Source organism: Oryctolagus cuniculus, chromosome 17, assembly GCF_964237555.1.
Source record: "Oryctolagus cuniculus chromosome 17, mOryCun1.1, whole genome shotgun sequence".
NCBI lineage: Eukaryota > Metazoa > Chordata > Mammalia > Lagomorpha > Leporidae > Oryctolagus > Oryctolagus cuniculus.
The window spans coordinates 49,321,363-49,336,706 of NC_091448.1; the positions used below are offsets into that span (position 1 = coordinate 49,321,363).

Sequence of the window (15,344 nt, forward strand, 5' to 3'; positions counted from 1 at the left end):
TAAAATTAGCCTGTCATATGTTTTCTATATGTTTATGAGAAATTGTTTTTCAAATCCCTTAAGATCATTTAAGGAAAAACTAAATCAAACCAAAGGACAAGGGAACGAAGCCCTCACTTCTGTAAGTGTAATCTACGAGAATCACTAATACTGATAAGCCAAAAATAAAGGCATTGCTGTGACAAGCCCGTGCTGTTAAGGAGCTGTGGGTAAGGAATTGGGAAGATCAGAGTCGAGCGTTTATTCCTTGAAGGACCAAAATGTTTACATCTGACTTTTTAAATGCATGACACTGAGACTTCTTAAACTGTCTAGGTGACTCAGGGACCAGGGTGTCCTCTGATATAGGGATGACCTGAGGGCTCCCTGAGGCAAAGCTGAGTGTCCCCACACGATGTGAGCCCTTCTGCTAATCTCTCAAAGTGCCCTTCCCAGTTCCACCGAGAATCAGGCTCATGGGACCCACGTGTAAAAGTATCCAGGCTCTGGGGAAAGGTCACAGGCTGGGGTCACAGTGAACAGAGAGGCTCTGCATTTGGTTGTAGCTGATCAGGGTTATCCCCCTACACACACACACACACACATACCCATCCCCTGCCCCAGTTATTGATGTCAGCAACACTGCTAATATTGGAGTTTGGATGGGTGAACTATTATTTCACTCTCTTTAGTTGCTGAAAATGAACCATTTTTAGTGGTGATCTTTTGAAGGTTAAAATATGCTTTTTTTTATTTAATAAATGTGAATTTACAAAGTTCAACTTTTGTATTGTTGTGGCTTTCTAAAATATGCTTTAAAAAGAGTTAACAATTGGGGGGGGGCTATTGTAATCCATAAGCTGTACTTTGGAAATTTATGTTCATTAAATAAAATAAAAAAAAAAAAAAAAGAGTTAACAACAGATACACCCTCTATCCCCAGAAAGAGTTCACTCCCCAACCTTGACTGTACCTAGTTATCCTTAGGAGGAAACTGTCCACTTCTTCCAGAACGTTGGGAGAAAGGAAAGTTGAGAAATCTGTAGATCCTGGTGAGAGGGACAGTGGGGGCATGTGCTGCAGGGCCTTCCTAAGAAACAAAGTATGGATTCAGCACAAGGCCAAGCATAGTGTCAGACACAGAATAAACCAGTTAGAGCTCGTTGTGATCAATCCCTTGTCCACAGATAGAATGTCTACAGAGAATGTGGTACCCAACATAACAAATTAGGCTTTTCCCCAGGAGACAGACTGCTAAGTAGTTTAATTGGGTTCTTTTATTCTTCTTCTTCAAGAGTTCCATTTTCCTTAGCAAAGCTTATTTAACTCTATGGAATCCACTACTCTTTTTAAGAAGTGTGAACAAAGGACACACGTGCTATAGAAAACCCTGGACTTCTTTAAAAAACAAAACAAAACAAAAAAAGTGACCCCAGAGGCACAGTTGTTAGTCACTCCATAGAAAACATTTTATACACAACATCTTTTTTATTCATAAAAAAAATAAAAAATAAAGTTATTATGTTGTTATTTATTTGAAAGGCAGAGCAACAGAGAGAGAGAGACAGACAGACAGAAAGAGAGAGAATCTCTTCCAACCACTGGTTCACACCCCACATTTCCTCAAACCAGGGCTGGGCCAGACCGAAGCCAAGAGCCAGTAATTCCATCCAGGTCTCCCACCTGGGTGACAGGGACCCAAGCACTTGGACCACCATCTGCTGTGTCTCAAGGTGTAGCGGGAAGCTGGATGGGAAACAGAGTCTGGACTTGATCCCAGGCATTATGATACGAAACGCACATGTCCCAGGCAGAGGCTTAACCCGCTGTGCCACAATGCCAGCCCCTACACACAGGCTCTTTGGGCTCTATGGAATCTGAAAACGTGTTGTAGACAGATCAACACCAATCACTTTGTTCATGATTCTTTTTTTTTTTTTTTTTTTACAGGCAGAGTGGACAGTGAGAGAGAGACGGAGAGAAAGGTCTTCCTTTGCCGTTGGTTCACCCTCCAATGCCGCCGTGACCGGCGCCCTGCGGCCAGCGCATCGCGCTGATCCAAAGGCAGGAGCCAGGTGCTTCTCCTGGTCTCCCATTGGGTGCAGGGCCCAAGCACTTGGGCCATCCTCCACTGCACTCCCGGGCCACAGCAGAGAGCTGGCCTGGAAGAGGGGCAACCGGGACAGAATCCGGCGCCCCGACTGGGACTAGAACGCGGTGTGCTGGTGCCGCAAGCAGAGGATTAGCCTATTGAGCCCAGGCGCCAGCCTGTTCATGATTCTTGGCCTTTTACCTTTATCTCTGTCTTAAAGTTTCTCTTTTGTTGTTTCTTCTTAAAGTTATCTTTCTGAATTCCCTAACAGCTTTACCTTCTCTGAACTAGCAGTCATCTTACAAACTTATGCAATAATTAATGGGTCCTACTATGTGCCAGCAACTGTGCTATATGAGTATACTATGAAAATCTTGAATATATGGCATGGATATCTAAGAAATAATTCAAAAATATACAATTGACATTTTACAGTAACAGTAATGAGAAAGCCTGAAACAATTTTATTTCTACATTTCAAAGTAAAGATAATACAGAAAGCTAACACAGGGTCAGCTTCCTCACAGCTCCAATTTCTTTTTCCATCTACACAATAGCCATCTTTGGGCTACACCAGCATGGTAGCTCCTGTTAGATGCACATCATCAATGAGCAGCATATGAGTAGCATGCAGTCATTTATTGAATATATTTTCACTGACACAAGTAAACACTTATAGACTATGTCCCCAAATGTTTTTTTCTTATTTTTCCCATTACTGTCTTTTTTTTCAATAATTGTTTTACAATTTTAGAGTAATTTTAGACCATTGGTTTTTAAAAGTCAGCAGTATATGAAAATACCATTGCAGATGAACTACACAACTGAGCAGGCAAATACACTTTAAAATATGCCCATTCTTGGGGCAGGTGTTGTGGTGCTCCAGGCTGAGCCGCCACTTATGACACCAGCATTCCATATCAGAGTGCTGGTTCAAATTGCAGCTGCTCTACTTCCAATCCAGCTCCCAAATAATGTGCCTGGGAAAGCAGGGGAGGATGATCCAACCGCTTGGGCCCCTGCCACCCACATGGGAGACTTGGATGGAGTTCCAGGGTCCTGGCTGCGGCCTGGCCCAGCCCCTGGCTGTTGCAGACATTTGAGGAATGAACCAGCAGATAGATGACCTCGTTCCTCTCTCTGTCACTGCCTTTCAAATAAATAAATATTTGATGAACAAAAAGATGTCTAGAGAATCCAGTTACCAGCAACCTCTTTTTGGATGATACCTTGATAACCTACAGTAATATGCCTATTATGAGTAATTAAACTCACATATGATCCTAATATTTCATTGCCATTGACACGAATGCTTTCTGTTTTGTATGTTATACTTGGCTTTTTGTTCTAAGTATTTTAAGTCAAGGTGCTCTACATTTCAACATAAAGCAGTGTAGCATACGTAAAAAGATTTCACTCATTAGTGAACAGAGCTCTCAACCTGGGAGTCCAAGACCTACATTCAAACTGATCAGTCACCACTTCATCAAGCATTCTCAGCAAAGGTTGCAACATCCTCATTCACAAAACGAGGATAATTTTTACATGTATATTTCATTATTGGTGGCTAAAATACCAGACAGCATTTCAAAGTGTTTTTTGTTTTTTTTTTCTGAACGCTTCACGAATTTGTGTGTCATCCTTGTGCAGGGGCCATGCTAATCTTCTCTGTATCGTTCCAATTTTAGTATATGTGCTGCCGAAGCGAGCACACATTTCAAAGTGTTTTATCTGATAATGAAGTACTATATAAATGTGACTCCAGCACCAGTGAGCTTCTCATAAGACTGGTGCATTCAGCGAGCTGATGAAGGATGTTGGGGACCTGTGAGGAGGGACAGGAAGGAGGAGAACTGTGCTTCTTCAAAGTCTGTGACGTCAGAACATCAACCAAAGAAAGAGCCATGTGGAACTGCCCGGCACAGAGAGCACTGGGGCACTCGGGGCTGAGTGCTGACGGAGTGGCTCTGGAGGTAGGCAGCGCAGTGAAGCTCCCTGAGGGTGGGGAAGAACGAGTGTACCTCCGTGGACTGGCAACACTGAGACTGACTTACTGAGTGTTGTGCAGCACCGTCTGGACAAACGCGGGGTTCGTCTCCATGGAAGCCGTCACCAGAGAAGTCAGCAGAGACCAGTACCAGATTGCAGAGGCGTCTGAGACTGACACCCCAGACTTCTTAACTTTCTGAAAGCCAACGGCCCTCAGGCCGTGGATTCTAGTGTCACACCCATCACTAAGACAACGTTTTATGTTAATCTGGACATCTGTTGGGCAAAAACAACAAATTCAGTATTGGATTAACTTCTAAAGTCCCATCAATGTTAGGTTCCCAACTAAAAACAAAATAGGAATTGACATTTTGGAGAAAATTCTGAAGGTAAACTTTGGTGACAGAAACAATGTGTGTGATGGACTGAGTACATAATAGACTTGTCCCCAAAGCATCGACAAGTCTAAGGGATTACAGGAATAGTATGTCACGATAAGGGTGGCTTAAATCTTTACATCATGAAAGTTCTTGGGAATTTATGAGTCTTGGGAATTACACGGAGCATTTTAAAAATCCTGACTGAACACAAGGCAAGAACATTTCTAGAATTCTCCTAGAGTTCTGCAGTTTGAATTGAGCTCTACAACAGTAGCTGCTCATGAGCAGTTATGAGAATTTCTTTTCTAATAATCAAATCCAAATAGGTGGCAGAGACATGACTCACTTTTAGGAGATGTCACAATTTCTTATTTGGGTTGTAGAGGAGGAGATGACAAGCTAAAAAGGACACAACTTAGAGAAAAGACCGCCATAGCATAAGACAGGAAGCTTCTACTTCACAAACTTAAACTACTTCTTTGCCTAGGGGTGAGACACAAAGACTCTACCTCCCTAGGCCTCAGTTCCTTTGAGCAAAGTAAGAACACTTCTTTTGGCCCAGGAAAGCATTAGAAGAAATGAGACAAAACATGAAGCATTCCGGCTCCCTGAATGAAATAAGCCTGGAAAGAAATCACAGAATTGTGATTATTTCCAAAATGCTAGGTGTGAAGCAAGGTTAAAATAATATAAAACTGGAAACAATCTAAATATTCAAGAATAAAAGATGTGTTAAATTAACGCATAACTGTACAACACTAAATAAAGGTGTTCATGAATATATGAGAATGCATTAAAAACATTACAAAGGAATATGTACAGAATATGTTTATAAAAATACGTACAGATATATGTACACACATACACACAAGCCTATTTTTTAGAAAAGCTGTGTGTGGCTGTATACATACACATACACACACAAATACACAAACACAGCAAAAGGCCTGGAAGGATCCACACCAGGTAGTCACAATGACAATCCCTGGGTAATAGGATTCTTAGCACTTTTCCCATTTATATTTTTCTATTTTTCCAATAAGAAAAGAGAAATAAAATACTTTTAACTAAAAAAAAGGCTTTACTATGATTTTCAAAAACATGTAAGATACGAAACAATGACCATTTTTATGTGCATGATGAGAAGCAAATCAAATCTCAAGAGAACATGAACAGCTTCTCCACCTCAGAGCCCTCACCCTTCCCCTGGCCATGGCCTTGTGTGGAACTCACAGAGCTGACTGATGTTGGCATTTTCCAGCAGTGTCACATAGCCAGTCACATTGCTGGGGATATGCACATCTCGGACTTCCTGAAGGTCACTGGGACCCCTCCCCACAGCCACCGTCACCTGCTGTGGCATGTAGCTCTGGTCAGTGGCAGCTACTGCAATGGACAGGTGCCTCAGCACAACATCTGGCTTCATTTTCAAGCTGGAAAACACAGAGAACAGAAACTGCAAATGTTCATATGGGTCAAGAACTGGCAGGGTTCATAAGCCACAATTCAATGATCTTATATTTGACATACAGACTCTTTTCCCAGTAGCAATTACCTTCACATGTTGGTTATGAATTTCAAAATCCTTATGATCTTCCTGAAACTCTAAAAATGTATCAGGTCAAAATTAATTGCCTATTTCCTTCTAGGCTATTAGTACAGGCAGGAAGGGAGAATATGAATAGTCTAACAAAATATATCTAGCAAGAAGCAAATTCTAAACTGTACTTGAACTGAGTAAACATGGATATTTCAAAAAGGTCATGGAAAGTCAAACTAAAAAATAAATGTATTTTGGTGCAAAAAATTTTGAAATTCATAAATTATTATCCCATTAATAGGCACTTTTCTTGGACATTTTGAGTCCTCTCACATACAAAGACTTCCTCTTTATTAAGAATTTGGGAGGGAGAGACAGTGAGCTAGTGAGCATTCCCATTTTCTGTTTCACTCCCTAAATGAATGCAATGGTTACGGCCGGGCAAGAGCCAAAGCTGGAAACTCAATCCATGTTTCCCACATGGGTGGGAGGAACCTAATTACTGGAATCATCAACATTGCCTCCAGGGGTCTGCATTAACAGGAAGCTGGAGTCACAGTCAGAGGTAGTTACTGAACCCAGGTCCTCTGATGTGGAACACTGGTGCTTTCATTCATTCATTCATTTGACAGGCAGTTAGACAGTGAGAGAGAGAGACAGAGAGAAAGGTCTTCCTTCCATTGGTTCACCCCCCAAATAGCCGCCACGGCTGGTGCGTTGTGCTGATCCAAAGCCAGGAGCCAGGTGCTTCTCCTGGTTTCCCATGCGGGCGCAGGGCCCAAGCACTTGGACCATCCTCCACTGCCTTCCCGGACCACAGCAGAGAGCTGGCCTGGAAGAGGGGCAACCGGGACAGAATCCAGCGCCCCAACCGGGACTAGAACCTGGGGTGCCAGCGCAGGTGGAGGATTAGCCTAGTGAGCCGCGGCGCCGGCCTTCATTGGCATCTTAACCACTACACCAAAAGCCTGCCCCAAGAAAGGATCTTAAAAAGTCAATCACATGTAAGAAAAGTATTTGCCCCTTGGGGTAATCATTTTCCTGAGAAACTAGTGGAAAAGATCTGGAATCACTACCATAAAATAAAAGTCAAAAGTTATTTCCTCCTTCAAAATGTGAAGTAATGATCCACAGTTATGATCACAGGAACCAGGCTGCATGATTTTACACGATTCCTTCCACATGGTTCTTAAGGAACAACCAGGTAATTGAGTAGAAAACACTGCTAGATTTCATAAAACAAAGACTACAGTACTCACCGAATCCAGTGGGAGCGGGCACTGCCATCTGACTGCCAGTAAGACGACGTTTCTCCATTTGTCATCTTGTCAATGTCTGCAGGGTTGGAGGATGTTTCTATATATGCATAGCACTTTGTCACTGACTTCAGTTTATCCATCTCTGGGCTTCTCGTTAAGTCTCCAGGGCTTTCTGCAGGATGAAAAACCAGCTTATCCTATGACATCTTCCACAATGGGAAAACGAGAGTCATTTAAAATATCTAACAGAAATGCTTGGTACTGGAAAGAGTGATGTTCTTTAAAATCTCCTTCCAGGGGACCCCGTGGCCAGGGACTGCCCTGTTACCTCCTGACAGGTTGACACTGAAATCACTGACAAAGCCACGCCAAGAGAAGAAAATGACATCACAGCTTGAATTTACATCTTCAATTAGGAGTGAGGCTTTTTAAGCCACCTGTGTTTCAAGTCCAACTTTTTCCACATCTTTCAGGACCCCAGTCTTCCTTCCTGTCAGTGATCTTCTTGTCAATCCACACATTTTTACATACATTATATGATGTACATATTTGAGCACATATAACAGCTAACACGTACTTGGGTGTTTACTGTGAGCTGGGCATTTTTCTACACATTTTCTGTGTATTAATTCATTTTAGAAATGAGGAAACTAAGGGACAAAATTTACTGTTAAAATTTCTTCTGTAAATTAGAAAAAAAGTAGTCAATTGTGTAAGTAATGTGTTACAAAGTAGATCTACATTCCCCAAAATGTCATTTGTCTTTGTGCTTATATTTTTTGCTGTGAAGAACTTTAAATTTTCAGTCTAATTTATTAATTTTTTATTTTGTAGATTCTGGGTTTCATTACTTAGAAAGGCTGCCATACATTTTATAAAGTGGAACTATTTTCTTTTTTTTATTTTTATTTTTTGACAGGCAGGGTGGACAGTGAGAGAGAAACAGCAGAAAGGTCTTCCTTTTGCCGTTGGTTCACCCTCCAATTGCCGCCACAGCCAGCGCACCACGCCGAGCTGAAGCCAGGAGCCAGGTGCTTCTCCTGGTCTCCCATGCGGGTGCAGGGCCCAAGCACTTGGGCCATCCTCCATTGCACTCCCTGGCCACAGCAGAGAGCTGGACTGGAAGAGGGGCAACCGGGACAGAATCCGGCGCCCCGACCAGGACTAGAACCCGGTGTGCCGGCGCCGCAGGCGGAGGATTAGCCTATTGAGCTGCAGCGCCAGCCAAGTGGAACTATTTTCTTCTAATATTCTTATCATTTTCTTTTTTACTTAAAGTTTTGTTTTGTTTTGTTTTTTTGTTTTTTGTTTTTTGTTTTTTTTGACAGGCAGAATGGACAGTGAGAGAGAGAGACAGACAGAAAGGTCTTCCTCTTCCCGTTGGTTTACCCTCCAATGGCCGCTGTTGCCGGCGCGCTGCAGCCAGCGCACCGCGCTGATCCGAAGGCAGGAGCCAGGTGCTTCTCCTGGTCTCCCATGCGAGTGCAGGGCCCAAGCACTTGGGCCATCCTCCACTGCACTCCCGGGCCACAGCAGAGAGCTGGACTGGAAGAGGAGCAACCGGGACAGAATCCGGCGCCCCGACCGGGACTAGAACGCGGTGTGCTGATGCCGCAGGTGGAGGATTAGCCTAGTAAGTCGTGGCGCCAGCCCTAGTTAAAGTTTTTGATCCAAGTAAAATTTATATTAGTGAATCAAATGGGTTAAGAATTTATTTTGATCCCAGTAAAAAATAAGAGTGAGAATAAGAGAGGGAGGAGATGTACAGTTTGGCACACGATCCCACGGATTTACCCCCAAGGATAAAGCTAAAAACTTGCCATGGGACTCCAAATCCCATTAAGCTGGGTGGTACTAATGCCATCTTACTAGTTAAAGTGATCATTTTAAGTGTGTAACTGAACATATACATAGGAATAAGTGTCAAAGGGATCACATAAATAAGACCAAGTGTCTGCTAATAACAATAGATAGAATTAAAAAGGAGAGAAATGATCCAGCATGGGAAGTAGGCCACACAGCAGACTCACAGAATGACAAATGCCCTAAACAGCACTCTGACCTCAGAATCAGGCCTTAAGGCATTCAGATCTGGCTGAAAAGCCCATGAGAGCATTTCAGGCTTGGAAAGCCAAGATACTGTGGCTACATATGGATACATGAAGGATCTCTGTGAGTGAAATCCCAGTGGAAAGAAGGGGCCATCAAAGAAGGAGGTACTTTTCTCTGAAGGGAGGAGAGAACTTCCACTTTGCTTAAGGCCCTGTCTAAATACTGACAGAGTTTGTGGACTCAAAAGGCTTCCATAGCCTTGGCAGCTCACGACAAGAGCCTCAGGTGATCACTGACGTCATAAATAAGAGTGTCAATTGTTAAATCAACAATAGCAGTCACTGTGCACTTACTCCCCATGTAGGACCTCCGTGCTTAATGAGTTGTACTATGAGAATTAACTGTAAAACTTGTATTCAAACAAACAGTAATTTATACTTTGTGTATCTGTGTGGGTGCAAACTGTTGAAACCTTTACTTAGTATATAGTTGGTCTTCTGCATATAAAGATAATTAAAAATGAATCTTAATGAAGAATGGGATGAGAGAGGGGAAAGGAGGTAGGACAGGAAGGGGGTTGGGAGGGCGGATATGGGGGGAAGAACCACTATATTCCTAAAGCTGTACCTATGAAATTTGTATTTATTAAATAAAAGCTTTCTAAAAAAATTATTTTTTCTCCAAATGGCTAACTGGTTGCTCTAGCCCCACTTGTTGACAACTCACCTTTCTGTCTTGAATTGTAATGCTGACTTTATCTGTCGCCATCTGCCCACACATAGCTGGGCCTATTTCTGGACTCTATTATCTCTCACAGGTCTGCGTGTACACACATGCATGTTGCCCTCACTGAGTCTGCAGCAGCTCCCCTCGGATACTCAACAAATACACCCTGACTATCTATATGACACAGTCCCAGGTTCTAGGGATAAGGAAACTAACAAGACAGACAGAATGCAAATAAATACATAATGCTACAACTGCAGATTGTAGTGCTATTTAAAGCACCTCAAAGGTAGAGTGACCAGAACATGGTGAGTGGGAGGGGTTAATGAGAACAGCATGAAAAGGCATCCTTGAAGTTGCATCTGAGCAGAGAACTCAGTGATGAGAAACCAGTTGTTGGAGAAAAGGGGGAGAGAAAAAGGAGGGGAAGACGATGGAAGATGAGGAGTGAGGAAGGAAGCAAAATAGATCACACTCTCATGCTACAAACTGGTCACCATTATATTTTCAGAAATAAAGGCAGGGAGCAGGATTTGCTCACCCCACGAAGCACCACATTCAGGAGCAATGATGACACAGTGCTATCAGGAGACACACGCACACGTGCGCACTCACCCTTCTCTTTCTGCACCAGCTGCTCCAGAGCCTCCTTCAGGACGGAGGACCGCATGGCACACATGTTGTTGCAGTGCTCCAACAGCGGGTATGGAATCGACGTGCTGGAGATGCGGTTGCGGTGCAGGAAGCGCAGGATCATTGATGAGTGAGTGCCAAGGCCTTCCTTTGACTCCGAAAATATGTCTGTGAAACCTAAACAGACATCAGCCATTTTTGGTGTTTTGGGGAAGCCACCACAATGGTTTCTACATCCTCTGTCTAGGAGCCTATCTGAATGGGCTGAGTTCAAAACAACCATTAACAACGAATTAATTTCATTTTTAGAAGACTTAATGTTTTGCTTCAATCCAAACTTTAAAAACTAATAAGCACTTAAATGCTAACTAGAAGTTTTTAGAAGTAGTTTTGCCTAGAGAATACAGAATAGAAACAAAGCGTATCACATTAGAGAGTTCAATTCATAACTGCTTTTATAATAAGCTGTATAAAACAATGACAATGACGGCACTACCACTGCCACAGTTTCTGACGGCATCTTAGAATTTGTAATATTTCCACATACATCATCTCACTTGGTCCTCCTATAGGGGGAGGTAGGTATGGAAGATGAGGCTCAGGTGACACACCAAGATGTCCACAAGAAAGGAAGAGGACCAAGAATACCCCCTCGCATGCCACGCAAGCGCTCCTTCTTTCACCCTCCGGAGTCTGTCCCGCCTGTGTACCCCTAAGGCCTCAAGCATCTTCTGCTCACACACCTACCCATACATTCTAAGTGGCTCCTCGGCTGCCTCCCATGCACCATTAAGCCAAGGAAGGTGCACCCTTTTTTAGAACACTTTCCTTTCTTTGTTGCTGTTGTTAAAGATGTATTTATTTATTTGAAAGGCAGAGTTGGGGTGGGGGAAAAGAGAGATCTTCCATTCCCTGGTTCACTCCCCAAATAGTCCACCAGCCAGGGCTGGGCCAGCCTGAAGTCAGGAACCAGGGGCTTCTTCAGGGTCTCCCACATGGGTGGCAGGGAACCAAGCACCTGGGCCATCCTCTAGTGCTTTCTCAGGTGCATTAGCAGGGAGCTCAATGGAAAGTGGAGCAGCTGGGACTCGACCCAGCGGTGGCTTTACCTGCTAAGCCATAGCGCCAGACCCTCCTTTCCTGATTCTTCATAGCCTACGTCAGCATGTCTCCAACCAAGGTACCCATAAGCCAGGAGTGCTGGGATTAAGTGAAGCAAGGATCAGCATGGTCACTTCCCTGGAGCTCAGAATTATTTATAGATTTGAAGATTTTTTTCCTAATGAATCATAACATACCTAACAAAAGTATGTATTATACATTAATTATATTATTATACAATATACATTATAATTGTACTGCTAGACAATTTTTCACAAACTTAGTACATTAATGTAAGCAGCACCCAGATCAAGACTCTAGAAGTTCTAGAAGTAAAACAAACAAATTTATTGGAGCAGAATGAAGCTCTGCATTATATTTCAAAATCAAACATGAGAAATTCTGAACTCGAAGCCGCCCATTTTGGTTGTATCTCTACTTAAAATCCTGGAGACATCTGATTTCCAAAGACTCAAAAGTCTTAAGCAACCCCTTCCACCTCCCCAGTAATACCCGGGCCTCACACTGATGGCACTGCTGACGCTGCACTGACGTGCCCCGAACCTATGGCAAAAACAGACTGATTCTTGGACCAGCATGTGAGCCCAGTGGTTAAGAACTGGTTAAGATTCCTGTATCTCACCATCAGAGTGCCTGGGTTTGATATCTGGCTGTGCTGCCAATTCTAGCTTCCTGCTAATGCAAACCTATGAGTCTGCTGTGTGGCCTGCTTCCTATGTTGAATCATTCTCTCCTTTTATATTCTATCTATTGTTATTAGCAGACACTTGGTCTTATTTATGTGATCCCTTTGACACTTATTCCTATCTATACGATCAGTTACACACTTAAAATGATCACTTTAACTAGTAAGATGGCATTAGTACCATCTAGCTCAAGGACTTGGGTTCTTGCCACTCACATGGGAGACCTGAACTAAGTTTCTAACTCCTGGCTTGAGCTTGACCCAGTGCTGGTAATTATAGGCATTTGGGGAATGAATCAGCTGTTGGGAGATTTCTCTCTTAATCAAAAACAAAACAAAACAAAACTGATTCTATCAATAAGAAAAGTGTTTTAATATGCTGAAATAAGTTGAACACATTCAGTAAAGATGCTGTCTTTCTTTTAGACACTTAAGCACCAATAGACTCATAGAAAGAATTCATTCTAGTGTGAGAACAGAGAGAAGCACTAGGAAACTGTGAAATCTCACCACAGAGTTGAACTCAGGTTACAAAGATCCATCCCAATGCTGTGATAATACAACTATTTTCAATTGGCTGTTAATGAAGAGTTTTGAGTAGAAAGTTCTGAGTTATAGCCTGCTATGCAAACACCTTTGGACTGAACCCTGATTTTTCTCAGCATACTCTCCCCTCTTGTCACAATCACATGACACAACATACACCAGGTACCATCTATTGGTGGGCTCCCTGGTCTCCATTCCTTTCCTCTCCTCCCAGAAAATCTCTCTGAGGTATCCCAGGAAAGCCCTACTACTATCCACATGCTGCTAATTGCAGAGGTGGGAGCAAAAGGCAGATGCTAAGCTCTAAGATGGCTACAACAACTCAAAAGTAGAATTTTAATTGCCACAAGATGAGGAAAAAGCTAATATGTAAAGACTATATAATATTCTACAAAAATTATGTAACCAACTTAGGAAAAATCAAACTACACATTCTTTATTAGGGTAGAGAAACTAGAGGCAGATGTTTGGTACAGCAGTTAAGCATACCACTTGGGATACCTGTACCCCCTATCAGAGTGCCTGGGTTCAAGTCTTGGCTCTGCTTCTGATTCCAGCTTCCTGCTAATGTGCATACTGGGAGGTGGCAGGTGGCAGCTCAAGAACTTGGGTCCCTGCCACCCATGTGGAAGACTCAGACTGAATGCCAGGCTCCTGGCTTCAGCATAGCCATACAGCTGTGGCGGACATCTAGGGAGTGAACCAGAAAATGGAAGATCTGTCTCTGTCTTCCTCTCTCTCTGATTTCCAAAAAAATAAGACACCAAAACCATCCTTCCCTAACTCAATAAATTCAACATATCACTCAGTGGAGCAGCCACAGGAGTCAGGAGCAACCAGATCTACATTTGTGTCCATCAAATCTATTTTGTGGTGGCTGGCAGTGTGGCATACCGAGTAAAGCTGCAGCCAATGATTCCAGCATCTCATATGGGCACTGTTTTGAGTCCTGGCTGTTCCACTTCTGATCCAGCTCCCTGCTAATGTGCCTGGGAAAGCAGTAGAAGATGGCTTGAGTACTTGGGCCCCTGCTACCCATGTGGGAGACCCATAAGAAGCTCTGAGTTCTTGGCTTCAGCCTGGCCCAGCTCCAGCTGTCACAGCCATTTGGTGAGTGAACTGACCAATGGATGGAAGATATTTCTGTCTCATCTCTCTCTCTCTGTAAATTCTTCCCTTCAAATAAATAAATCTTTTTTTAAAGATTTATTTGAAAGGCAGAATTACAGAGAAGCAGAGGCAGAGAAAGAGAAAGAGAGGTCTTCCATCTACAGGTTCACTCCTCAAATGGCCACAACTGCCAGAGCTGTACCAATCCGAAGCCAGGAGCCTGGAGCTTCCTCGGAGCTTCATACGAGGGTGCAGGGGCCCAAGGACTTGGGCCACCTTTCATTGCTTTCCAGGCTATAGCAGAGAGTTGAGATGGAAGTGGAGCAACTGGGACTCGAACTGGCACCATATGGGATGCCGGCACTGCAGGAGGTGGCTTTACATGTTATGCCACAGCGCCGGCCCTGAAATAAATCAATCTTTAAAAAAATCTACTTTGCGGGCCGGCGCCGTGGCTCAATAGACTAATCCTCCACCTTGCGGCGCCGGCACACCGGGTTCTAGTCCCGGTCGGGGCGCCGGATTCTGTCCCGGTTGCCCCTCTTCCAGGCCAGCTCTCTGCTATGGCCAGGGAGTGCAGTGGAGGATGGCCCAGGTGCTTGGGCCCTGCACCCCATGGGAGACCAGGAAAAGCACCTGGATCCTGGCTCCTGCCATCGGATCAGCGCGGTGCGCCGGCTGCAGCGGCGGCCATTGGAGGGTGAACCAATGGCAAAGGAAGACCTTTCTCTCTCTGTCTTTCTCTCTCACTGTCCACTCTGCCTGTCAAAAAAAAAAAAAAAAAAAAAAAAAAAAATCTACTTTGCTTCCACTGCCACCCCAGTTACACTGAGTATGAGAACACCAAGTACATGGAGCAGGAAAAGTCCTTAGATAAGATAAATATACAAAGCTTTTCCTTTCAAACTCAATTGCTTTCTCACAGGAAAAAAAATATTTCTTCTACTCCACTTCTGATCCAGCTTCCTGATAATGGGCCTGGGAGGGCAGCAGATGATGGCCAAGTGCTTGGGACACTGCCACCCACATGGGGAGACCAGGATGGAGTTCCAGGCTTCTGGCTTCAGCCTGCCCCAGCACTGGCTATTGTGGCTATTTGGGAATGATGGAAGATCTCTCTTTCTCTCTCTCTCTTTTGTGTGTGTGTGTGTCTCACTCTGTGTCACTCTACTTTTCAAATAAATAAATAAGCACACACACATATGCCCGATTTTTCATATGTACAACACAG

At 43.6% G+C, this 15,344-nt stretch overlaps 1 protein-coding gene and 1 non-coding gene across 7 annotated transcripts in view; both read right to left on the reverse strand.

The window, feature by feature from the left end:
- ZZEF1 (zinc finger ZZ-type and EF-hand domain containing 1) overlaps positions 1 to 15,344 on the reverse strand; it is a 130,189-nt gene that overhangs the window by 95,742 nt on the left and 19,103 nt on the right. For all 6 annotated transcript variants that reach the window (XM_070061242.1, XM_070061240.1, XM_070061244.1 and 3 more), the window contains exons 3-7: positions 10,633 to 10,827; positions 7,240 to 7,411; positions 5,674 to 5,873; positions 4,126 to 4,336; positions 953 to 1,069 (exon numbers count right to left, since the gene is read on the reverse strand). In XM_070061242.1, the coding sequence (XP_069917343.1) occupies positions 953 to 1,069; positions 4,126 to 4,336; positions 5,674 to 5,873; positions 7,240 to 7,411; positions 10,633 to 10,827 (895 nt within the window). The remainder of the gene's footprint in view (positions 1 to 952; positions 1,070 to 4,125; positions 4,337 to 5,673; positions 5,874 to 7,239; positions 7,412 to 10,632; positions 10,828 to 15,344) is intronic.
- LOC127484587 (U6 spliceosomal RNA) lies at positions 3,677 to 3,783 on the reverse strand. The gene has a single exon (XR_007911639.2). It is a non-coding gene; the product is annotated as a U6 spliceosomal RNA (small nuclear RNA).